General features: G+C 40.2%; 1 protein-coding gene across 1 annotated transcript; it reads right to left on the bottom strand.

Annotated features, from left to right (window-relative positions):
• Positions 1-9,039: 9,039 nt before the first annotated feature.
• Positions 9,040-23,482, bottom strand: tmem161b (transmembrane protein 161B). Its single transcript, XM_029440333.1, is given in 13 exon segments — positions 9,040-10,345; positions 10,439-10,481; positions 10,483-10,536; positions 11,707-11,881; positions 12,925-13,035; positions 14,046-14,186; positions 14,302-14,362; positions 14,483-14,634; positions 16,122-16,278; positions 16,418-16,515; positions 17,916-17,996; positions 19,078-19,181; positions 23,280-23,482. Coding segments are annotated over 13 exon segments (1,476 nt in total). The 5' UTR covers positions 23,283-23,482; the 3' UTR covers positions 9,040-10,049.
• Between the last annotated feature and the right edge of the window lie 3,449 nt (positions 23,483-26,931).

Raw genomic sequence — 26,931 nt, 5'->3', positions numbered from 1 at the left:
CACTTGTTTACTATTCATTCTTCAATAAGTATAGATTAAAATAATTTGAAATTTAAATTATAATTTGGAGCGAATAGATATGAACAAATCCAAATCAGTTTGGCCTCCAGTTCAATTCAAGTCAGTCAGGCACATGCTCAAAACTGAATATATTCTTCAAGTTAAGAGGATTTTCCTCCATTGATACATTTTATTGAAGAGATCATACTAAATGGTTCTATGCCAGCACCCCCTTAAATCTGGTTGAAAGTGATTTTCACAGTAACTCTTAGGGAGAAGTGCATATGTGATTTTATCCTTTTACATTTGTTAACTCTTTCCTCTTTCACTGGTCTTAAATGTGTTTGAATTGCAATGTCTGGACTGGCACTGGGGTTCTACAGAAATGGAAATAATGTGCGTGAGAAAAGTGGGACATAAAAGGTAAAGAATATGTCATTTTTGATCGAAAGCATGAACGTACCTGAAGTGGAGGTCAAGTCTATAATGTATCCAACTTCACTGCTCTCTGACACATTAGGCTATCCATTAGCAGCAGAAAGAGCACATGAGAAAAAAGAGAGAATGACATAAAGATCGGGCCTTCTGTTTTGACAGCCCTGAACCAGAATATTGCTCCATTGTTTGTTTCTCAGAGCAGAGGAGTCATGGATGTGGTTTGAGTGACAGTGAGTACGATATACGCTGACATGTGGAGCTGCTTCACATTTCCTCTAATTGCTCCGCATTGCCCGAGCTTGGCACACATGTAGAGCATGGTAAGAGGCGCCTCTTTTTAGGTCGAAACAGAGGGTGCTGTGATTTGGCATACAAAGAGAAAAGAGGCATGGGGGGGGGGGAGGGGGGGGGAGAGAGAAAGAGAGAGAGAGAGAAGAAGAGCAGCAGGAGGAGGAGAAGGGCTTAAAGAGGAGGCATTCTATTATTCCTGATAGACTACTCTGAAGGACAGAGAGGTGATGGCCTTGCTTGTACAACTCTGTGGCATAATAATGTCCTGCATTAAATCTCTGGCCAGTTAAAGCATAGATATAGAGCCACCACGCCAGACATATGCCTTCAGGTACATTCTACCTGGCAGGTGTCAGTGATGCAAGCCACATGTAGAAGCAAAGAAGGGGATGTAAAGGGGTACAATACAGTGGCATGCATAGCGTCAGTTTTGATTCATGGTGTGCTGAAAAGCACTGAGATTGGAGGAAATCCTTGCAAGGGAGGGAAAAAAGCCTCTATCCTTGCTGATGCTATTTTAATTAAATAGTTGCTAGGTTACATCGTGCAGAGCGACAGGGGTGGGTGGTGTGGCACAGGCAACCTGGCGAGGGGAATGGCGCGTGTGTGTGTGTGTGTGTGTGTGTGTGTGTGTGTGTGTGTGAGGGGACATGTCCCTGAACAATGAAAGCACATCCCCTTTTTCCACACCCAATCTATAATAAGGATTTGAAATGTGAGACATATTGACATGAAATACAGTGAGAGCGATTTTACACTCTCTAAAACTCTCTCTAGCTCTCTCCCTCTCTCCCTCGCCCCATATTTGTCTGTGTTTTTCATTTTTCTCCCACAGATCAGAGTGTGGGGGAAGCCCCCTTTCATCTCTGCGACAGTGCTTTTCACCTCCGCCGGTGACTTACCGAGGACTGGTGCTCCCATTGCAACCCTGGGATGCCAGACGGTGGAGAATGCCACGGGCCTGTGTGCCCTGGCAACCGGTCCTGTTTCAGATACCCCTCCTCCCCAACACACACACACACCAGCCTCCTTTAGCTCTCCACTCCCAGCCTCTATCCAGGACTCTGACCACACAGAGACCCAGACAGGGCACTGATAGATGGGGTTTGAGACAGCAGAGTCCCTTGATGTAGGAAATAAATCTGACAGGCCCTACTGGATAAGGCCAAGCATAATCTTTCTCATTGACTTTAGGCTGAAGGGTGTGTGTGTGTGTATGGGTTTGTCCTCTTTTCCACAACCTTTCTTTATTTCCAACACCCTTTCTCATCTCCTCCCCAGCCCCTCTTTCCACCTTTCTTCTATGCCAGCAGAGATAATGCCATAATTTACAGCTATGCATTGTAGAAGATGAATGATAGTTATTTTCTTTTCTTGCTTAATATGCATTCACCACTACCAGATAATAGTCTTTTTGTAGGAAGAATACAAGTATTCAAAAGGAATTGAGCATTTTTTTATGTTATATTCTCCACCTAATGTGCTAAAAGTGATATATAATTCTCAGTCTTTCATTAGAAACAAAATTGATAATGATGAAAATGTGCTAAGTTTTTCTATAGCTGCTCCTTTTTCATATTCTAGAGTAAAATATTATAGGGTGAAAAAAAAGTTAGCTTTTCAGTTTTTTTCCTCCCAGAGTGTATATGGAACTGGCTTTTGAAAAAAAGTGTGAAAACACACACACACACACACACACACACACACACACACACACACACACACACACACACACACGTCATTTTACACACGTCTTTTGCAAAAACATCCACTCTTGATGCATATACAGCATAAATATGTATTCCATGTCTCAGTCACAAACAGCAATTTTTCTTTTTACCTTCACTTCTGTCTCCCCAGCAGACAGTGTAGTAGAAGAGTCTGGAGCTACAGTATGTGTGTGTTTCTGCGCCAAGAGAAGCTCGGGGGCCTTGTGTCCAGGGGTCAGTTTCCCCTGGGGACTCCTGTAAATGACTCCAGTCCAGTGAGCTGTTGCCCTACTTGGTGGTTGGCATGCGCTCCAGCAGGTCGCAGCCAGAGGTCAGGGGGTCGTTTGAAGCAACGTGGTGTCAATACGTGACCTTCTCAGACGGGATCAAAGGGTAAATTAACTTCTGAACGAGGTCATGTTTTATTACTGACTTTATGGAAATCAAATACAATTATTCATTGTTATTTAGTTTCTGAATTAGTTGCTAATTTTGTTTTCCATCTGTATTTAAGACATATGTGCTTCCAAGAAAATACACTTTTGAATATTTACATAGTTCGACGAATGCCTTTTTCCTCTCACCAAGTCAAATCCAGTGAACTGGGGATCACGATGTAAAAAAGTGTTGCTACATACTGCGTGTATATTAATGAACTTATATGTAAGAAAAGTAGTCGCAATCATGCAGAAACCAATCATGGCATTTAAGGTACAAGCTAACTGACATACATTTCTCCCTTTATCCAGAGTAATGTTCCAAATGTGCCGCCTTCATTCTAATCAGTTTTACATTTCCTGAAAACAGTGCAGTTACATTGTCTTAATTAGGAACACAGGCTGGCTTTACAGCAATGCGTGGGAGTATCTGGAGGTTGAAGTGCTCCGTGAATGCAATGTGCATCATCACCCTAATAAAATATAACACTGAAAATTAAGTCTGTTGGCCTTGAGGCACGCAGAACAGCAGGATCCCTGAAATAATGGCATGTTTCAGTTGTGAGAGTGTATTAGCAGCCATGTAGATATATGTGTGTTTATATATGTGCATTTGCAAGAGCGTAGAACCACAGAGGAAGCACTTATAGAAATATGTTTGTTACTGTATTAATTCTTCCTTCAGAATAGAAAGAAGAAACATCCTGCAAAAAAAAAAAAAAAAGGTGATGTAGGCTGCAGCTCCTTTGTCCTACTTTTAGAACCACATTGACTAAAGTGCATCAAAGTGTCAGCAATTCAAACATGAAAAATAGATGAGGACAATGGTGCATTTCTCACCATTTTTCTAATAAACTGTCAATCAAACTACTCCATGAATGACACTAATATCATATGATGCAGCATTCCATATCAAAGATCTCATCGATGCTCGTTCCCCCTTTGGCTCAATCTGAGGCCTGTCCTCCCATCTTATTATCACCATCATCATTCGGACATGAAAGGAGAGAAACAAGTGCTGCTACTACTGCCAAGGAGAAACCTTGATCTTGGAGCATTTGCATTCGCCACCTAGTTTCACGGGATGTATGAACACGTTACCAAGGTGCTCTCTGATTGGATGGCACTGAAAAGCTGGCATTCTGCTAATGCTCAAAAGCAAGCTGGCTCCCCCTTCCCCCTCCGTACACTGTCACACTCAATTGGTGGCACTAGGGGGCAGTCCACTCTGTTGGTTGTTACTGTGAAGGAGACATCTACAGTAGGGTTTTCATCAAGAGAAATAGGACATGGCAAGTAAAAAATAATAAAATATATATATATATAAATTATTTATTTATTCATTCATGTTGATTCCTTCAAAAATCTATTAGGTTTCTGCGAGCTTAATGTGCTGCTTTCTCACCATTGAAGACGTTAATCTGTGGTACTGCTTTGGTAATTAATTTGGAATGTACCATTAATTTGTTAAACAGTTAAGCACAGTTTTCTTAGTAAATCCCAGATTACATATACAAGATGCTCCACTTGTCTTGGTGGGTGAACATTCCTCTCTAGAGGACTGTTAAGCTAAAGTTAAACGCATCTTAGTGATACAATATGAGATAAATGATAGTAATATATATATATATATAGGGGCTCCCTGTGAGAAAAGGCTGATCTAAACCTGTTAGTGGACAGGCCAGTGTTTCTGAACGCACCTTTTGTTACGGTGGGATGAATGATAAACTGCGCTCTCATCACAATTCATTTCACTTTAATTCACAATAATATTAAAGCGTATTAATGTATTAGACATAATAAAACTAAATCTAATCTATATAGAATTTTAAAGAAAAGGGAGGAAATGTCACTGTTGGTTTACATTAAGCGTCAAAGAGACGCAATTAATTTAAGTGCTAAATACACACACACACACTTTTGAAGGAGCTATATTGTAGCAGTGTGTCTGTGGTACAGTGTCTATCAGAGGGCTGCTGATGAAGCATGCAAACCCCAAAGGAACAATGTTCATGTGGAGATGAATTAATGTAAGAGCAGTGGTGATTACCACGAGGGCAGTCAGCCATTTCATATTTCTAGCACGAGGCAGTGGACCTCAAATTTCAACCATGACGATATTTAAATGTACTTTGCTTGGCGAGAATCTCTGTTTCTCTTCCGCTGCTTTGCTCTGATAACTGGTGCACGTTTAACTCAATTAGGCCATAATACACGGACAGCTTTGTAGATTAACAATATTTCCTATATGTGTTGATGTGAATGATAAATGAGTCAGAATCCGTGTGTGTGTGTGTGTGTGTGTGTGTGTGTGTGTGCCAGTGGGATAACATTGACAATAATAAAAATCCGATTGTCTTTCTGTGTATTATGTTGTATTTATGGTATGCTCCTTGTCAACTGATGCACTGGATGATACACTTGACCCTGCATATTTGTCATACATGATTCAAACTTGTATTTTCTACTGTATATAATTCTTTATTGATCATTATTAAACGCTCTCACTGCCATATCTCAATACAATTTTGTGCCTGTAATTTAGCATTACTCTAACGCTGGCTTGGACACGTTGTTAAATTTGGTTCTGTATTTACTACCTCTTGGAATAAACTGCACTTTTCAAAATAAAATTGTTGTTTCAATAATTGAATTGCGTTATTACTTCTCTTTTTAAAAACGTTTGTGGAATTTCTTAAGAATTTGTGATAAACACTCCTTTTTTTTCTTAAATATCATTTCTTTTCTCCAAATCCCACTCGCTTGCTGTACCTAAAGACACTTAAACGTTTTGTGCTACCTTCTCAGCTGCAGTCATGGTATTAAAAAAAGAAGATATTTGCATGTATTACATTTTAAGCTAATCTCAGTCAACCAATCTGTAATTGGCACTCAATTCTGCAGGGGACCTTTTCTGTTTTTCTTATCTTTGTCATCATTTGAAGGTATTATTGTAAAGAAAGTGAAAACAAGTCCAAGGACTTCAAGCATGTAAAGTGTTCTCTTTTAGGCCATTCACGACGCAAGGTCAGGTCAGTCATGAAGTATGGCTGCAGCTTCTCACAATCGACAAGAGGGTGGGATCACCTCTGTGTCACACAGAAAGCCCACTATTATAGCGTCACCCCTCCAGAAGCTTCTCAGTTCTCCTGGCTGTGTTTGGGATGGAAGGGTGGGGGTCTCTGCTCCCCTTCCTGAAGCGGAGCTCGACGCCACTCTACGGAGAAGGGACCTTGTTGAATAGGCCCTACTCGAGAGGAATAAAGGAAGCTCTCCACCGGTTTGTTTTGGAAGCTGTCTTATTGATCTGTCTACCTATGAATGAATGCATTGGCCCAGTTTTCTCGCTCATGTGGACAATGGCACTCGAGGCCTGTATTAACTTGCCCGATGTTATTCCCAGAGAATGGCGTGCATTAAGAGGGGTTTGGGAGCGTTTGTCGTTTTATCCCTCTAGCTACTCCACTAACCTTTCCCACAAGAATAGAGAAACCAAACTAAGAAAAGAAAATCGATTGCTACCGAGCGCCTAAATCAATACAAGTTTTTAACAAGGACATATTTCATAAGTAAACTGACGCTGAAACACAATTACAGTATCATTGAGCCCCATTATTCAAAGACTTAAGTCTGAGATATTGGGGACACAAACAGGAGACACTGTAATTGCAGAGAAGAGCAATAGTAGCATTGGCAAATGCTCTTCCAGTCTAGAGAATAAAAGCACTAAGGTTTAAAGAAAGGGGCATCTATGTGGAGCTATTTTGTAACTCTGGGACCAACGTGTGAATTTGAGTAGGGCAGATCATCATTTCCTTCACGCACATACAAGCATGAATTCAAGGCCATGGCACAAAAAGCAGCTCTGCAGTAAAAGCCAAATAGATATTTAAAACCACTTTATTCAAGTTATTGAACAGTTTTCTACATTCTGACTCTGTAAAAAAAAAAAAAATCAGTCACATTTTATTCCTTTATTAAAAAATAAAATAAAAAAAAGAATTATTATTTGCCCGTTAAGATTTTATTTTGAAGCACAGAACGACTTAAAACAAGTTAACAGTTTTTGCAACACACAACATGCCAAATGATTAACTTATTGTACTCGGCCATAACTCGAGGACTTTTACTCCTGTTGATTTGGTGGAATGGAAAGAGACTTTGTCAATGAACTATTTTACAACAAGTCTTTGGTGCGGCATCATTTCTGAAGGTTTTTTTGTCATTCTCTTGTATGGGCCAGAGTATCAACAAACTTTAATGGGAATACTGACTTGCTATCATTTTGGTAATTTACTGACTTACAACATTCATCAAAGTAAATATAGATATATTAAATATGCATAATATAACTTTCTCTGCAGCATTTAATGACTCCTTCTTAGGACTGTAAGCTGACCCAATTATGAGCTATGTTTCAACTCTAAAAACAAATGCTTAAAATGATTCTTGTTTTGACTTTACCAGTAGTTCACAATCCCATCTCCTTGTTGCGATACTGCTAAAGCCACATATGAAGCTGGTAAACCGGTAGAGCATCAAGATCAAATAAAAATAGGACATAGTAAAGAACATGATTTATTTAAGACAAAATCTAAAACAGAAATAAATACATGTGTGAAATTTACTTTGTGAAGTCAACAATGAATAATAAACACTTTCAGTGGTAACAAACAGAAGAACCATTGCCTCATAAGGCCACTGAATTCTGAACGTATCCCAGCTACTTCTTAACGGACCAGACCATTAACAAAAAAAAAAAAAAAAAAAAGTTAATCAGTAACTGATTTGTCAAACACATTTTCAAAAGTGATTTAAGCCATCATGCCGTCAAATAACAAAAATCATGTTTGCTGGTAAAATTAGAAATGTTTACAGGCCTCAGCATGTGTAATAAATACAAAAAGATAAAATCAATCAATAAAAAGTCATTAGGAAAAAAATAATTTTAGTTTGAATGGTAATTTAACAGATAGTAGTAGACAAAGAAAGAGTTCAGGAAGTGCAGGGGTGTTAAATCAACTCACCATATAAATCATTTTCATGAAAAACAATCTAAAAATTAGGCAGGATTGATACATTCATTATGTGCATATTCCCCATCATTTAAAAAAAAGACAAAACTGAAGCTAAGACTTGCGACATCAGGAGCTAAAAAAAAAAAAAAAATTGTGATATGGTGCTGCTTGATTTTGTAAAATATGTTCTGTACAAAACTCAGAGCTGGAATTCATAAATTACAGCTCTATGACATAATGACAAAATGAAATGCCAGAGAACCACACGCTTGTGTGAACTGTAATCAATCTGGCACCACGTACCCTACATTCCTGAATGGACTGGACAATCATATTGGCCTTTTGTGACTGTTAGTGCATACATCTACCCACCAAAGAATTACAGGAGGCAAAGACACTGTAAATGCTGTTACGTCTCGTTGGAAACCCGGGCTTGTGATTGACTCTTTATTAGGATGGATCTACAGAAAACAGAAGGCTGCAGAGTTGTAGTCCAGTTATATTTTCCAAACACTAGCATACACCAAATCTATAGCCATTAGGACAGGGGAACAGACTCACTTGGCACCATATAAAAAATAAAAAAAAACCCATCAACTTTTATAAATTCACAATTTAAAAAAAGACTAAAGACAAACTAACTATTGTTTTCAAATGAAAAATGGAAAAAAAAATGGAATCGGAACATAAAGGCGGTACCTCATCAACAGTAGCTGACATCATCTCCTCTTGATCACAATGCCCTTTCAGATTACAGCAGAGAGCCTATACATGCAGACAGACGCATGGACACAAGCACATATCTTGACTGAACCGTCAGTGCTGTCCTCCCTTTAAATCGTCTCTGCTGCTCAAAAAAAAGAAAAGAAAAGAAAAAAAAAAGAGTTTCAAATTCTCTCAGATTCCAAAATGGCTCAGTTAAAACCAAGAAGGTTACGACGCAGATTAAACATTTAAATAAATCAGTTTCAAGTCAATGAGATGTCTCCCCATGAGTTTTACATCTCCTCTTCCTCCTCTGCAGTTCTTCTTCAGTTTCCCCACTCTTTGACCCTGATTAGCTGACATTCTGGGAATAACTACAGGCTGTGCCTCCCTCCTCCTCCTCCTCCTCCTCCTCCTCCTCCTCCTCCTCCTCCTCCTCCTCCTCCTACAATCAGAGACATACTGGTCCTTGCTGCAACATTTTAAGACTATTTCAGACACTATTGTGGTCCGTTGCTATGAAATTTAAACATTTGCGTAAAACAGGCAATTTTGTTTGAACGCACATATTTTTGATCAAAAAAGACAAAACATGGGGCAGAAGTATGGCAACCATCATTTCCCCCAAAACGTACGAAAATAAAAAGGGTGACTTTAAGGCCCATATGAAGTCACACATTAGCGTCCATGAACATCTCCAGATTCAGTGATATCGTTACCTAAATGTAGCTGTACAGCATGTATCCAGTCATACAGAGGGTTTCCTGGATAAGTCTGATGTAACTCATTGTCAATACTAGTTTAAAGAAGCGACCACTGAAAAGAGAAGGGGATGAATAGGAGGGACAGCAGTCCGACTCCTACCGACATGCATGAGGCTGGAAAACATCACGATTCTGAAGATGTTGATGCATCAAACTCATTACATGAGATCAGTTGTGACAAAAATATATTAGCAAAATATTAATTAAACTCTCCCCTGACACTGGTGGAACTGCCAAACCACATTTCAATACGTAAAATTAATTGTAATCAGCATCTGAGACATTGTTTTACCTCATAATATTCATATTTCACACAGCACACTGGACCAATTTCTCATAACTATGGCAATACACCACCGACACCGATTAATATTCTTCTAACTCACACTTTAGTCTGTTATTAAGCAGTATAAATCTTGCTCTCCAAATAAAAAGGTAATGGTCGTTTTAGTACAAACAATGACGAGAGTTCACAGAGTCATCTCTGGAGGAAGCACTGGAAGTTGAACCAGGAGCTCTGATGATATGGTCGGTCATTGTTGCGTTGGTCAAAGGAAGGTAAAGGAGGTCAGTCACCAATATAGGCCTGTAACCCCCTCCCCTCCCCCACACACTCAGTCCTTTCTGATCAGGCCAAACACACAGCAACCCCGTGGAGGTCTGGCCGCCACTGCGGGGTTGTTGATGCTATGCCGCCATGAGATACTGATGGTAGAAGAGGCCAAATAGGGAGGTGGAGAAAAGACACGCAGCAATCCACCAGGTAAAGAAGGAGAAGAGGCCCCGGAAAAGCAAGGGGCTGAAGACAGTTCGCAGTCCTCCCAGGGCCACGGACAGCTGGGCTACTGACCCCACGGCTCCCGTTTCTACCACTGAAGCTGGTGTTGGGGCTGCTATTGGTGCCGCCCCCATCACAGAGTCAGAGTTTATTTCATAGACGCAAGGCAGGTCTTCTTGAGGATAGACCCACCAGGAGTGTCCACCTGTAATGAATAAGACAAAAGGATGAACATTGAATTTAAGGAAGGCAAAGAGATGTTTGTAAACTGGAAACCATTGCAGGGCGCAAGACTCACCTAAGGTTTTTAGCAGCAAAGTTGTATGCAGCAGCATCACCAGCTGGTGCCACATACTGTAGTGCGATTACACACAAGTAGTAAAAAACACGAGCAACCTGGGTGAAAGTAGAGGTAGAACTCTGTTACTATGGGCTTTTTACACTTGGGGAGGTTTACCAACAACTCATTGCTGCTTTCCGTTTATCTGAAACCGTCCCCCTTAAACATCAACTAATGTAATACACAGTATACCACGGGTCTCAGCCTACTGGCCAATAGGGCTGGGCAACATATGGATATTATTTCAATATTTTGATACGAGTTTAGATATCGTATTAGATTTCAGGTATCGTAATATGGCATAGGTTTAGTCTTTTCCTGGTTTTAAAGTCTGCGTTACAGTGCAGTGATGTCATTTTCTTAGTCATTATATCCACATTACTGATTATTTATCGAACATCTCACTGTGTAAATATTTTGTGAACGCACCGACGGTCAACTGTACAACATCGATTATATATATATATATATATATATATATATATATATATATATATATATATAAATATGGTGATATTAGATTTTCTCCATATCACCCAGCGCTACTGGCAGTTTAAATGAGGTTGGATCTTATGGCATTTTTAAACGAGAGAACATTTTATTTGTAAATCTCTTGTAGACCACAACTCTTTCACGAAGTCTAGAACATAAATTCAACTAAAAATAGACACTCTTGACCGCCTACCTGTATTTGCAGCACCGTACGTTCTAATTTGGACTTTAATGTTTAATAACATTTGACTCTGTGCACATCCCGTACAAGAATACGAGTTGTAAGAAAGGATAGGCTGGTCTGCACTACACCCAACAGTCAGTACTTGATGTTAAAGGGGCTTTTGAAGGGAACGATAGGAGGAGCTGATGTGGTGTGCTACTACACACTCACTGATAATGTATCCAATTTCCAAGTGCACCACAGGTGGGCAGCATGCCTCCTGCATAATGCATGTCCTGTGGACGGAGTTCTGTGCTCGCTTCCTTAATTCACAAAGACAAGGCTCTGAATATGTCTATATGCGTCGATATTTGCTTTGAATAAAAAAGGGAAATTGGAGAATCCTAAATTTCTCCACCTCTGCAAAACCGGCATGATGACTCCATCTTAAAAGTCACTGTGTATCATAACCCTGCTCTGCAAACGTATGCCACGTGTTAAAGCTATCATTTTGTATTGCAGGATTGCAGAAGGGTGTAATGAGAATTATTAAATATTTCATCTCATTCACCATCTTCTGCAGGTCAACGGTACTTATCCGTCCCGCCTCCTTCTTCATCTGGTCCACACCCTTCTGGGCCAGGTTGAGGTAGGCCTGTAAATGATGTCTCATCATAGCGAGTCGGAGCATACACATCAGTATGATGGCCCATAACCGCAACGTATCGTACGTATCCTCAGTCATCCTGGTATTAATAGAAAGACAGGAGCGAAAGGACACATGATGAAGGGATGACAGATCTCAACACATCATACACCTGCTCCATCATGTGGATGGTAGACGGAGACAATGAGAAGGAAAGATAGGAGGAGCAAAGGGGTCATAATAAACTCAGAAGAGAACGTAAAAAAAAAAAGTGCAAGAGGGGGATATTGTAACATGAAATCTGGCTTTATCGTGTTTGACCTTGATGCTATCACAGTCACTGTTGGCAGCAGAAACAAAGTTGACACATGACAGAATCTGAACTTGCAAAGAATGAAAGAGGTTATCTGCGAATGAATAGCCAGCTAACAAATGACAGCAGTTAGAGATACAATAAAGAGCTTTCCTTCAAGTATGACTGGATTTGTTTACAGTCTAATTTGAACCCAAGTAGACAATGTGCGTATTGTCACTTCATCTACAAGCTGAATACATTCCTTATCTCATTGAACTGTTGTAAAGCCCATTTTCATAACTGCTGGTGCATTGTTTACATCCATTTTCCGGCACAAAAGCCACAATTACTTTTATTTTCACAGCTTGCCGATGTTGTCCTCTCCCTCTTGTTTGAATGGCAGGTAATTAGCTTGCTAGATATCAAGGGAGTCCAACTGGCTTGCAATAAATCAACAGCACACCTTCAGCACACTGTTGTCTGCAAGAAATGTTTAGGCAATCTCATACACGAGCTACAAAGCTGTTTACTAGTGAGCTCATTATCTCCGCTCAATTATTAGAACTTTAAGCAAATAACACGATTGTAAACTCAGAAAGTTACTTGGACATTCACAAATAGTTAAAATAACTCAACAAAAAAAAAAAAAGGTTACAAAAGCTTTTGAGCACATTGACTGTGGCTACACCAGAACTTTCTAATTACAGCACGCAGAACATATATTCATTAACTCAATCAAATGCAGCCTGCGCAAGTGACGGCTCAGAATGGTGACAGAACATGTAGGACTGCGTACATCTGGACCATCTGTAAAGAGTTGTGGAAACCAGATCATTGCTTTTACTTACAAAGGCACATTCTCTTCCAGAGTGGGGTTTATTAGGTAGTCCTTGGTAATGGGCCTCACCCACAGCAGGACCATGATAAGAGGGGACAGGAAGTTGATATGAAGCAGAGTCCTATAGACAAAGGGAGGTGGAGGAGAAGATGTCGAGTTAAACCAATCATAACGCAACAACTTCACTTACAGCAATTTTCCCAGAAGACCTCTGATGATTACAAATGTGTCTGACCACAGAAGGAAACTCTAAGAGTGACTGATAAATACAGGCATACTTCATCATCAATGACTCGTGCATTTGAAAAACAACTAGCTCACTGAAAATCTTTCTTAATCTCAATTTAAAGTTCACACAATGAGAAATAAGGTCCATGCTATCGATGCAACATCTTGAAGCGCTACGATCTGCTAGTTACAGTGTCTGAGGATGTAAGCTCATGAGGGGGGGGGGGGTGGAGTGGAAGAAGAGGCCATTTTGGAAAGTATGCTATGCAAAAGTGGATTATCTGGATGCAACGTGCTCCCTGCTTTGCACCCCCTATCATGGTCGTAGACATGCCACCCAGTGAGTTCTGAAATAGAAATCTGCCCTAACGGAGAACATCTTCGTCTCACTCCCAGGGTGATCTCTCGTATCCGAGATCACACACGCATCAAGTACATCTGTAATTTATTCGGCCTCTTGGTGCTCCAAGAGAGGACAGTCTGGTACTTTGAGCACATTGTCTTTTATTTAAGCCGAGAACCACAAACCCACAAACTGAACCTACAGCAGACTCTCCTAAAGCTTTTTCCTTTATGGTCAGGGACACGTACATCCATTCATTTATTTATGTGAAGTTAAATGCTTTCACCTAAAATAGCACTACACATTTGGACCACACACACACACACACACACACACTGAAGGGCTGAACCAAAAAAAAAAAAGGGCCAGTAAAGCAAAAGTAAAAAAAGCACATTACAATTATTTTCCTGACCAGGAAGTGACCTTCAAGTTTCAACAAAAGATTTCCATAACTTTCCAAAAGTTTACATCTTTAATGTTACGGATAAGGAAGACATCAAATATATTCAATGAAAAAATACATGAGTAAACCCAGAAGTGAATTACTTTAGTGGACTCACTGTGTAAATTTGGCTGTGGTCAGATTGAGTGCATCTAGGTGCATCTGGGCCAATCGTAGACCAGGGAAAGTTAGAAACGCTCCGATCAGGGAGCATAGCAGGGCCAGGATCAGCTTGAAGGTGAGTTTAGATATGGGACCCCTGTGAAAGAGAAGACACATAGTGAGATACTACTGTAGTTTCACGAGTCATAAAGAATTCATGAAGGCAGAGAAAACTAAAAATGATACTATGAGAATACTGATGTTGTACTTACTGGGAGTCTAAGCCCTGGTGCTCCAGAAACTGTAAAGCACTGTCAGAGAAGTTCGCAAAACCTAGAGATTAAAAATAAGAATATTTGAGTGCGCCTTCCTTTACTGGGGCCAAACGTTCTAACATTTGGTTGTTAGCAACAGGGTCATTAAGCGAGGAGATAAGCATCGTGGAACACTCACCTGTTTCAAGACCAAACTCCAGGTAGTTTTCAGTGACAATGAGAATGGCCATGGCTTTGACAAAAAAGAAAAAAGCAAAGGTAATGCAGAGTGAACGCTCCCCTCCTTCCTCCAGCTTGAAGTAGTGAGCAGTTAGAGAGAAAAGAGTCTTACTGTGGGGGGGGCAGAGTCAAGGAAAAACATCTCCACACGCACACAGACATATAAAGCAAATCCAAACCGCTTTGCAGATATATTTTTCAATGCCTTTTACAGGTTCAAGGGAAATATGTCTCGGCAATCAACCAACACAAAACATTCTGAGCACAGCAACACAAAGCTATACAAACACACAAAATGTGTTTCGCCTTTATACGAGTATTCAGTTTGTGCGTTCTTACAGAGCCCGTTCGAACCCTCGACCCTCTTAATGCCACACACACACACACACACAGTCTTTGGCACCATAGCTTGTCATTGAGGATGTAACACTTATTTATCCCCACCATCGACCTTGATCAGACAGCTAAGGAGGGAGCATGTGTTTTTTTTTTTTTTTTAAAGCCAACCGTTTATCACGGCGATGGAAGTCTCAGCTTCTACAACTTTTCAGGTGACAGCGTGCCAATTTTTCACTCCCTTTTAGTCCATTTCAAGAAAAGCATTCAATCCAGTGGAGTTTTTGTTCTCCTTCCTATTCAGTACTGCGAAGACAGCTGTATAAACACTCAAAAGACAAGCTCACGCAAGCAATGGGGGGTTGAAAAGAGGTGTTTGAGCAATCATGTGGTGGGCTACAATTAATATAACAGAGTTTGCCCATCTGGCCAGAGGTGAGGATATGTAGTCACATTTATACATTTCAGTAAACAAGGGGGGAAAGCCAGGCACCATTAGATGCAGGTACTTGAAGAGCACGCTGCTCCAGGGTTGTCAGAGAAGGTTAAGATTGTCGAGCTGGCAAGAGTCTTAAACATATCATCAGAGCCGAAACAGGAAAACTGAAATCAAGTATCCCATTAACACTTATATAGAGCCAACATATTCCATCATATTCATAGTGCCATTTCATCTATTCCCCAGCCTATTCTTTCCCCCCCCCCCAAGCATATCAGTCTGTTGGGCTGTGAAAATTGGGCCTACAATCTCCAACGTAGGCAGGAAATGACACACCATCTGACCGAGTGAGCCGGGGCTGACCAGGAGCACTGCAAAGATTGATCCCTGTGGTTGGTGGCAAGGATAATGCATAGCATTTAACTATCGTTCAGCGTAGCAAAATAGCTGTGGAGGATAAAAAGGTACTGGCAGTCAAGCCAGTAGGAGCTAGAGCAGTCATTTTATAGTCTCTCTCCGCCACTCTCTGCATCCGCACAATCAAGCTGGAATGATTTGCTCTCTTATAGACAAAGAGACGTTAACCTATGACATACATAGAACGGTGGCGAAGAATGCAAAGTGAAAATAATGAAAATGTCCGAGCACAGAGGAGAGTCCACAGAAAATACTTTTGTTCAGCGGAAAACCTCAGATGTTGCCAAACCACATGCATAATGTAAAGCATAAATATGGAACCAATTGACACCCAAACACGGGATTGAACAAGTCGGATAAGAAAAAAGGATAACCAGGAAGTACAGAGTCACTGATGTAAGGATACAGGACAAAAGCGAGCACCAGCAGGCTCCAGACCACACTGATGTTCATCTCTCCGGAGGGCTGAGCCACGCTGTAGTAGAGTTCTGTTATCAGATAGACCACAGTTGCCGCTACTGTGAAATCCACCAGCCACTGGAACTCTGGGAAGTAGTGCAATGCTGGGGGCATAGAGAGTATAATTCAATCTACATATTCAAGAATAAAATATATACAGCTCAGTATATGCTAAAAGTTAAAAGTGTGTAATTGAAAAATGACTATTAAACTGTCAAGAGATTTGTCCTCTTGGGTTTATACCTAATGTGTCGACTTCTGCGATGCACTTCGTCTCCAGCTGTAAATCTATGTCCTTGGGAACCGTCAGTGCCTTATTGTCTATGTGACCATTGTACTTCCTAAAGCAGAGAGGAGAGAGCAGCAAAGCAACACCGAGGGTCAGGATGACACAAACTAGCCACCATTAACATTTATTTTATCCTGTGAAGAAACACAAAGCATAACATGCATTCTGTTGAAAAGATATCCTTTTAGTGCGCTCCGTTGTAGACATTTTTGTTCAGGTTGTCGTCTCCTCTTGCCTTTCATTCAATTGAAAAGAGGTTACACACACACATATTTCTGCACTCAATGCAACTCTGGCATCCAAGGTCTAGTTCATTTTATTGCCACTAATACTACCGGACTCCTTCATGACCGAGGGGGGCACTACATAGGCAGGGATAAATCGCGAACAGCAGGCAGATAGAGAGCTGTTCTTTAGGCTTGAAGAGCTGTCTGGTGGGCCTCCTCAGTTCGGGGCTTTGTTTGTTCAGCCCTGTGTGTGTGCTGGATTCACAGGACAATACCACTGTAAGACTCTAGGGCCAAACATGCCGTGGCCAGATTTCATCTGTGAGGCATCTGACAGGAGGAAAAAGAGGCTCAGCTTCACCCCTGACTGAGGGAGTCGGACTTTGGACAAAGGGAACGGAGCTGCATGGCACGAGCTGGCAAAAGGACAGTGGTCCATCTTTTTCCTTCAAAAGAGATTACTGAACATGTGGTGCCACAGAGCCTCGACCTACCTCACACAGGGTCAGAGAAAGGACTGCGCCTAAGTTAGGAGCTGGATACCGTGAGGAACAGTGAGGATTAACTCTCAGTTGTGACTTCAATTTAAATTCATATTTAAAAAAAAAGATAGTACAAAAGGAAACCGCACTTAATTCACATGTTCAACATATGGTTCAACTTCCACCTGCAGCCCGAAAAGCTGAATAGTATTTTTTATTTTGAATTGCAAAGTAGTCTTGATGGAAAAATCAGCTTCCAAAATCAAAGCTTGACATCTGACCACTTTGAAGATATAATGCTGTTTTGGAAACTTTGATTTCAGAGAAGATGCGATCCTTTTAAAGTGTCATCCACCTAAAATAGCCTAATAGTAATGACTCCAGAAAAACAGCACCAACTTTCCTCACATCCACTAGACAGGGCCACTTCTAAGCCCAGTTGCTCTGAGCCTTGATGAAGAGCCATAAAAGGAACAAAACAACAAAAACAGACTTCTGTCTCCTTACTTCAAACAGGCCTTAAATGAGCCACATAAACACATCAGCTTCATCCGTTTGCCGACATGCCTGTGGTCTCCATCCATCTCAAATGTCTGCTTCTCATCTTTTCTTTCCTCTCTGATGAAAGGGGTGCCTTTCGTACCTCCTCTGTGCCACTGCATTTCCCCAACCCCCAAACAATAGCCCTTCTTCATTCCGGCCCCACCCCCCCTCCCCTCCCCTCCCCTCCCCTCCCTACCTACCTGTCTTTCTTCTTCTGTCCTTTTTGTTTCCCAGCTAAGCTCCTCAACTCATCTTCCGTAGGGTGCTGATACCACCGCAGACTGTGAACAAAGAAAAGGAGAGGGATGTGGAATCAGGCTCAGGCGTGGACAGAGAGGGAAAGAGTGACAAAGAAATAAAGCAGATATTTTGACAACAAACACACACACACACACACACACACACACACACACACACACACACGAATTATTCTAACATATAATGTAAACATATTTATCATATTGGTTCTGAAGTAATGGGAATAGTTGGTAAAGTGATTTGAACTTAAAGACATACTGTATAATCACTTAACTTAAAATCGCCTTGGCATCACACCTCAAAGCAATGATATCAAAGATGTCATAGGAAAATGCTCTTGAAAGCAGTAAGTCTTAGTTCTATGGATATGACTCGAAGCCTACATTTGTAACAGCTCTGAGCTTCATGACTAACTCTCGAACAACACAGACACAACACAGACATTTCTCAGAGCTTAACTTTATATCAGCGACTGATACAAATCTAAAAAGGATGTGCGAGAGGCTTTACAACAGCAAGGTTATCTCGAAGAAGAGCATTCCAGTCACCCTCTTTAACTTTGATTAGAAACCCTCTTTTGTCAGAGCATTTTAAGAAGCACTCTGTGAGGTAGAGGAGGAGAGAAGGAGCACAGCTTGTTTTTCCCCCTTGTACATTTATTTATCATGGAACATTAATTAAAATATTCTGGTGGGACACTCTAGGCCTTCTGCTTGGGGCAAAAGTTTGGGCAAACTGTTTCAACAGTGCCCTGAAAAAAAAAAAAAAGTATTAATTATTAAATGTGTTCCAAGAAGTTGTTTACTGAAAAACATATCTAATTAGAGGAAATGAGGCGGGCACTTTTATTTTAATGCACCGTCCTCTCGGGTCATCCCAATATGTTGACGCCCTTTGGTCTTTGCAGTATGATTTAATGATTCCTTTTCTTCTTCTCTATAAACCCGTTTGAACACACTGCCGTCTGAGTAAACATCACGGTCGCCATTGTTCTGGACTCTTTTGGAAAATTAAACTTCTCAGAAGAAAAAGTAAAGTGAAGAAATTAAACCGTAGCATTTAGATAAATGATGTGAAAACAGCATGTAGAGGATTCTGCATTACCTGCCACTGCAGAGTAGCCATCTTGCGAAGGAATAATGAGGTATGATTTTCTGAATTACACTGGCCATTACCATGGTAACCACCAGCTGCACACCGATCACACCCTGTGGAAATAGGATGGGGGTTTAAAAATCACATTTAAATAGTAATTACACATGCCATAAAGCAGCTGCACATATGAAGTACAAGTTTATATAGACGTCAAGACTAAAGCTTATGTTCCAACTCTACTTTTGGAAGTGATTCAAATGCAATTTAAAAATTCTCGAAATTAAAAGTCTTGGCATCTCTGATCTTCTAGCAACAAAATCGAACCGTAAATGTATGCGTTATTATAAAACAAACTTGACCACGATTAATAATGCAGCCAACAACACAGCATACGGTAAGCTGGATGGTCAACCCTTGTGCATGAAACACCACAGCATGTTTTCTTTGTAGATACTGAACAAAGGGAAAGTTGTTGAAAGATTTGGCTCAACACACTAGATTAGGATCCAGAGCTCAAACACAGAATGACCTTCATTTCACTTTAAACATAGATAGGGGGGGTGCAATCTAAAGAACCCAGGAGTCACACACACAAAGTGTTATTCAGTCCCACCAAAAACATACATTTTGCCATGTTCGAATACTCAAAGCACTTTTATTATAATGTTCCTATTTAACTTGAAGCCACTATATGTCTGGTGTATATTGTGTATAGTATAATATAACACGTCCCAACTTAAATGAGAAAGACATGAGTCTGGATTGACTACCAGATGTCCCTAACAACTCTCATGGTTAGCAACATGATATGTGTTAAGTGGCTGGGGCTCCCTACCACTCGCATGATGAGTGAAACAAAACTACAATTTGCAGCTGGGGGGTTGAGGTGATTGAGAGTTGGCAGCCAGAGGAGATTGCTGTACACTGTACTGTTTCTACTAAAGTAGCTGTTATTTAATATCTATGGTTGTATTGGGCCATTGCAGGCAATGTCCCAGTGAGTGGGATTGTGTTATGGCACTACTGGAGTTACAATATTTTGGCAGTTATCTATTTACATCCCCATTTGGTTATTTTATCTATGAACTGTTTCTGTATCCAGAAAATGTAAAATATCATGATAGATATGGTTTATGCCATTGTTTTTGTTTTGTCATCACCCACCCCAACTGTGAGCACTAACCCAAAAACAAAATTACAATAAATTGCCACATCTACTTAACCTTTTTAAAACACGTTTTCTAATTTGAATTAAAATTCAATTGTTAACTAACCAACTACTGTAATTGGAATGTATTTAGTGGTGTAAATACAATGTTCACAAAATGACACTGTCTGGAACATCTGTCACAATGTCTGCCTCCGTGTGCCCAGGAGTGAACAGCCAGCACCCCTTTGGTAGGTACCCAAAGATTTAGCAACATAAGGAGCTCAATATCAACCTAGCACACTTAGATCAATATTCACTTAGGCTTAAGAGGCCAGAATCATTCCCATCATGCTGCGCTGTTATCCTTTCACTGCAGGTAAGGTCTGCGGGTTGGCCTGTCTTTCTTGGTAATCAGTAGGAATCATTGATATCTGTGCACACACACACACACACACACACACACACACACACACCTAACTAATCCTCAATAAAATAGTTATCTTTCTAACACAACAGTCTTATATCTGTGCAAGCACCTGGGCATGTAACAGTGAATCTACACTTGCAAACTCATCACCAAAACATAAAGCAATAAATCCTGTAGCTTTCTTTGTTTACTCAACATGATGTTTACACATCAATAATATTAGGGTAAACAAAAAGTCCCCTGCCCTAACTCAACTACTTGATAGCGCCTAACTTTCACCCTAAAAAGTTCAATTCAGAATGCTAATTGCACTTTGCCTAATGTGTGCTTTGGTAGCAATTTGAGAATAGTTGGTCCATTAAAAAATAAGTTTTTCATGGAATGGAAAACTAATCCAGGACTCAATCTTTAAAAAGTAAAAAATACAGACTCTGCTAACGTTCAGATTCAGATTCTGAAAACGTGTCATTTGGGTCAGACTCTCATCCAGCGGGTGATTGGCCTATCCTGGGCAGCAAGAAGCATACCTATAACTCTTAGTTATTGGTAATCAGCATTATCTGGTTGCGGTGGATATTATACTTTAATAGAATTCTTCACCGAATCCCATTTTCTTTGCTTAAACATGTAGTCTGAATTTCTATAATAACATTCCACAAGTAATTGGGTTTTGGCTCCACTGCAAAGTTGAACATGTTAACCTAACGTTACACGCATATTGTGCTTTTAACATAAGCGTGGACGAGATTAATAAAAAATTATCAACGCTTTGCATGATACTAGTAAATGTATTTCTGAGTGATGGTTAACCCTATGTCAGACTGCAGTTGGTCTCAGAGGAGGAAGGGAACAATACCTAGACAGGACAGGTGATGAGGCCAGACCTCTGAACTAGACCTAGATTTTGGATTGGTCATGGGGATCCCCAATGTCACCCAGCTTGGGGTAAGCTCCAATATCTGAAGTCAATACCTCTTCTGAAGTCACAGAGAGGAGACTGGGTGCCATTAATTTGTCAATTTCACTCACCAAGACGTGTTGTGTGACCAAACACAACCTCGCCTACTCAAGATATTCTCCATGTGAGTAATGGTCATGATATACACACATATAGGTCAAAAGCAAACGGCCTTAGTTTGGTGGATGCTGACCATTCTCAGTGGGGACCCTGCAAGGATCTCAGGCCTGGGGGAAATTGAGCCAGCATGGACTCCCTTATCTTTCCCATACTGCTTGACCCCCTCCACACAACAACCAAATGAAATCTGTAGGGGGTAGGGAGAGAGCTCAACCACCTCACTTCTATTCTGGCAATGAAACCAACTTTGAAGCCACAAAACCCATTATTGATCAATGCTTCCCCAGTTTATTCATCTTGATGTATTTAATCCTTCTCTGTAAACTGTTCAACTACTGAGAGTTGGAAATCTAAGACTACACTTTCTAATATAAACGTTAAAACTGTGGGTTAATACGGGAAATGCTGTATATCGGAATGGGTATAAAATCAATATTGTAGTCAGAGACTAGATGACATCCTGGAAGTTTGGTGGTTTCTGTGATATACTGTAGCTCAGGTATTTAGGTCCCTCCCTCTCCCCTAGTATTACAGTATACCCTGGTGGTACTACAATGAACTGGGAAGTTCAAACCTTTTCTGATGGTTCTACCTGCTTAATTTGAAGAATGAATGACTCTACCTGTCTGGCAATAATGTCCTGTGCTAGCTGCTGTTGCAGATGAGCAGATTGTGGACAGTCTGATTGTATGATAAGAACAATAATAGAAATCAACTCACCCACATAGTCCTAACACAAATCCAAACAAAATATAACAAAGAAAAAGAGGATTGGTTAGAGCTCCCCCACATTGTTAAATGTTATCCCATCTAACTGTGGATAGTGTTACATTTAGTGATGGTTGTGTTGAAATCCAAGGCACCAGCAGTTTTGGAGGGAAACTTGGGGATGTATTGGGTGCTATGACAAATGCACACTATCATGGATGCGATCATAACAGTCTGTGCTTTGACTAGTAATATAAGACAATTATCAATTTCCCACAATAAGTTCAAGATGCAAACGTGTTCCTGACATGATTTAAAAACTAATAAATTACACCCAATGAGCTTCAGATCCTCTGAGGACATCCTGAGGTCAAACTGCGTAGGTCAGGCAGGTGAACGTATCTGAAATGTACTGCTGCCAGCTTAAAGGTAACGGTATGCTACCTGCTTGTTAGCATGTTTCATACCGGTAACTTATTTTCAACCTCTACCCTTCAACCCAAACTGATGTCAGTACTCCAAGACACTGTATGCGAGTGAACACCACTTAAACCAGTAACTCTTATGTACTATTATCATCACTAGACAGCACTCAACGCTCACTTTTAACTAATGCTAGCAAACGAGCTACACAGACTAGCCGGCTAAAAGCACTTGCTCTTGCTAGCAAACTAGGCTAACGTTACACTGCAATCGCAATAACGAATAGGCTGGAAACATAAATCGGTCAGCAACGTCGCAGCAGATTTACGCATGAAAACAGATCTACAGTTAGCAAAAATCCTCTGTCAATGAAGTGCGACAATTAAGAGAAACCGTTGCGTTCAGGTGCTCGCTGTCACACTCACCATGTTGATGCAGTGCAGCTGAAACGGACTCTACCCCGACAACACTGAGCTCCCCGACTCGGAAATCAAGTGGCGAGGAGCACATAAGCCCTTCTTGCGATGGTTATGCACACAATGAAGGGTTTTGTCATTGAAATTGTCAACGTATCCTCGCAGACATGGGTTACATCGTCAAAAATCAATGGATTCAACCTCCGCTTCCAAGTATTTTTCAACTGCAGTAGAGGTCACGCTAGAACTCTGGGTAAGACAGTGTCTTCAGATATGCCTGTGCACAAAGAGTGACATACGGGGATTTAATTATTCGCACTATGACAAATTAAAATATAACCGTGATTAAAAAGTATAGTAAACAAACATATCTGCCCTGTAAATTCAGATTTGATTTTAAAAATGAAATGGACGTTGTAATTATGTACAGGATTAGAGAAGACAACTATAAGCATTCATTGGGACTCCCGTAACCGGAAGAGAGCAAAGAGACACAACCACACATGACAGATCAGTACCACGGGTACCTGCATTCATAATCAGTACTTGCATCAGACGTTGTCATTATACATCCCTGGCATCAGATGTCTGGCAGTGTGCACTTCAATGAATAGGCGAATAACACAGTCTTCCAGTTTGTGCTTTTATTGATCTGCCTCTCGGAATGTGATTATTGATACCATCAATTATGCTTTGCAGCTGTATGTATCAATTGGTAAATTATTCTAGCACCGTAGGCTGTCTCTACCCTTACTCAATGGTGACTGTTAAAGGAGGCTACTGTGACATTTATAAAGTCATTAACTGAGGTAAATCTACAGATGATAAAACATGCAAGAGGCCCTTCTCAAATACTTGAATGTATCCCATGTCTCTTAAAACCTGTGGTCATAGAACACTTTTAGTTTTAGTGGTTGTACATTAACATCCATGATCATGATTGCAGTTATTGCAAAAGCTTTCAATTACTTATTTTATTTCACTGACATTTAACATGCAATCCTCAGAATGAACAAGGTTGCGCTGTTTTGATGAACAATGACTAGTTTCGTGAAATGATGAGCCAAATGTAAAACCTTTTTTTATTTGTCAGTGAAAGGTGAAGACTCAGTATGGAATTAGCAGCTCTAGTTTTATATTAAGTACACGCGTGGAGAACTTTTTCCACCACTTCAAATGAGATGTTTTTGTTTCATAATGCACTGAGGTGGTAAATGAGTGGAGAACCCGATAAAATATCCCTGAGTGATCTACTTACTTACAGTGTCTCACCTGATAAATTCACTAAAATGAGATTATTTAGGAGAAAATGAGGCACATCTTGTTTCTAAAATAGTGTAAGAATAACATAATGTGTATTCTGTTTACAGCATTGTTAAGACACAATCAAATTCTGAACTGTCAAACACAGAGTGCACATGTCTGCATGTGTGCTCGCAACTGTGGACACGGAGTGGCATGTACATCAACATGTGTGTATAAAAGGGCTAGTCTGCTTTTGCACATGCGCATACGTCGGCTAAGCCCTCCTCTCTTATTGCAGGGCTACCTACCCCACCCCCTTGATGCATCATACCAGCCCCTCGTCGCATGTAGACATGTACACACACTGCAGGTGTGGGTTACCACGTTGTCTCAATCTACTCTCTTGCACATCTCCCCCATTAAAATAAATATATAAATAATTCAGAGGCCTAGGAGGTATCTTTCTAAAGATGCTGTTAACGAATGATGATGTCAGCAGTGAATGCAATGAAGTTAAAGTGATGAGGTAATTCACGTGAGAATTTATTTATTTTGTGTTCACCAAGAAACTAAGAATCTTCACGATTTTGAAAACAGGAGGTCGTTTCACATAAGTGGCTCCAGAGAGACACTGACAATGTTTTATTTCAGTATCTGGGTTATTCCATACATTTCACACTGATTTCCTTTTCATTTATAATTGAAGGGAGTCTCATACTGTACATTCTCCTCGTTGTATTCCATATCACACTCAGCACTCACACTCACTATTACTGCTGCTGTTTGAACTCTATTCTCTCTGGAGCTTGTGTCTTTTTTTTCTTTTCTTATTCAGTGTTGTCTGTTCTTTTTAGTCAGGCTTGTTATTTTTAGATGAAACATAATAGCCAGAATCTTCAGTGTACTGTGAGAGTTTCACACTCCTTCCTAGTGTTTAATCCATATGACATCTCCTCCGTGCCTACTGATTCCTTTGAGTTTCAACTCACAAGCCTTACAATATAAATAAAGATGATGAGAATATTACAGTAAAAATCTCAGCCTAGTCAATCAAATAGACTCATTGTTCAATGTCACGATTCATTTTTAATGGCAACGCTTTTGTGTGCGAGTGCTGGTTAGCATTATACATCGTTTCCTTCTTTTATTAATCAAACAACAGTTTGAAATGTGTGTCACTGATCTCAGCAGTATACCTCGAAGCAGAGGAGGAAAGTGGAACAAAAATCCATGTCAACTCGTCATCAGTGAGACTGAAAATGGTTCGGAATGTAATTCTCTTTGGTGCAGCCTCCTCCTTCTCCATTCTCTGTAATCTACAAGGATGCAAATTACAATGCAAATGCAAATACCACTGAATAATTTATGTGTAGCGTAGAGTTCCTTGAGCTTTTTTTGCTTAAATAGAGTAATGTGGCATTCGGAGCACACATTTGGTTAACCGCAGAAACACACCATAGAAATTCACTGTGTAAAATTCAGTACAACAATTTAGTGAAGGTTTTGAAGGTGTCAGGATTAAATATCAAAGATGCACAATCTCCATTTCTGAATTATATTACCACAAATTCAGTACTGTATCGTGTGTTCATAATATAATTTAATGCTGGACAAAGTCAAGCTCTGGACACAAAACAACATGTGCTACTAGTTAAACATTACATTTGATTTAACGTACTTCATTTCTCTTTGGTGTCGATGTGTAATTTAGCCCACTCTGCTTGAAGAACTGCAATAGCAACATTTTTACTTGAATTTACTGTAGGTTATAACCAATGTTGAATTATTTTTCATTTATTCCAGTATTCCCTGCAGCTGATAGTTAAATACATTCAACATACTGTATGTAAATGTCAATCCAAACCACTGTTGACATTAGATCCCATTTTCCGATACCACAGTGCATCCAACACAGTAACAGGGCCTGCCAAAGTCCCTGTTCAATACATCAATCTAATTCCTGGAAATGAAATTGAAGCACTTACAGAATGCCTTTGTATTCTGTGTGGAGGCAAGGGAAAACAATTACACCTATTACAATTAATGGCGTTCATATACACTTGAACACATACATTTATTTTTTTATTTTTTTGAAAAAGAAAATGCTTCTGTTTCTATCTTAACAGTGTGGCTGCTTTCAGGCTTCTCCCTCTGCGGTTTTTCCATCAGGGATTGTAATTAAGCAACAGCATTCATGAGTGGGCATGCTCATTTAGCCTGCGTCTGGGCTTAGACAGCTTTAGAGGGATGAAAGAACAAATCCTGGTGGAACAAGGCAATGTATGCTATAGCTAAAGTGAAAACACTGCAGACAGAATAACAACTACTCCGAAACTTTGGATGCATGTTTTTTTGTTGTTGCAACATTAGAGTATTTGGCACGGGAAGTGTATATATTTTCCTGATGTGTTTTACT

Source organism: Cottoperca gobio, chromosome 9, assembly GCF_900634415.1.
Source record: "Cottoperca gobio chromosome 9, fCotGob3.1, whole genome shotgun sequence".
NCBI classification, from domain to species: Eukaryota; Metazoa; Chordata; class Actinopteri; order Perciformes; family Bovichtidae; genus Cottoperca; species Cottoperca gobio.
Note: the sequence above shows the minus strand (reverse complement) of the source record. Positions and strands in the feature narration are given on the sequence as shown.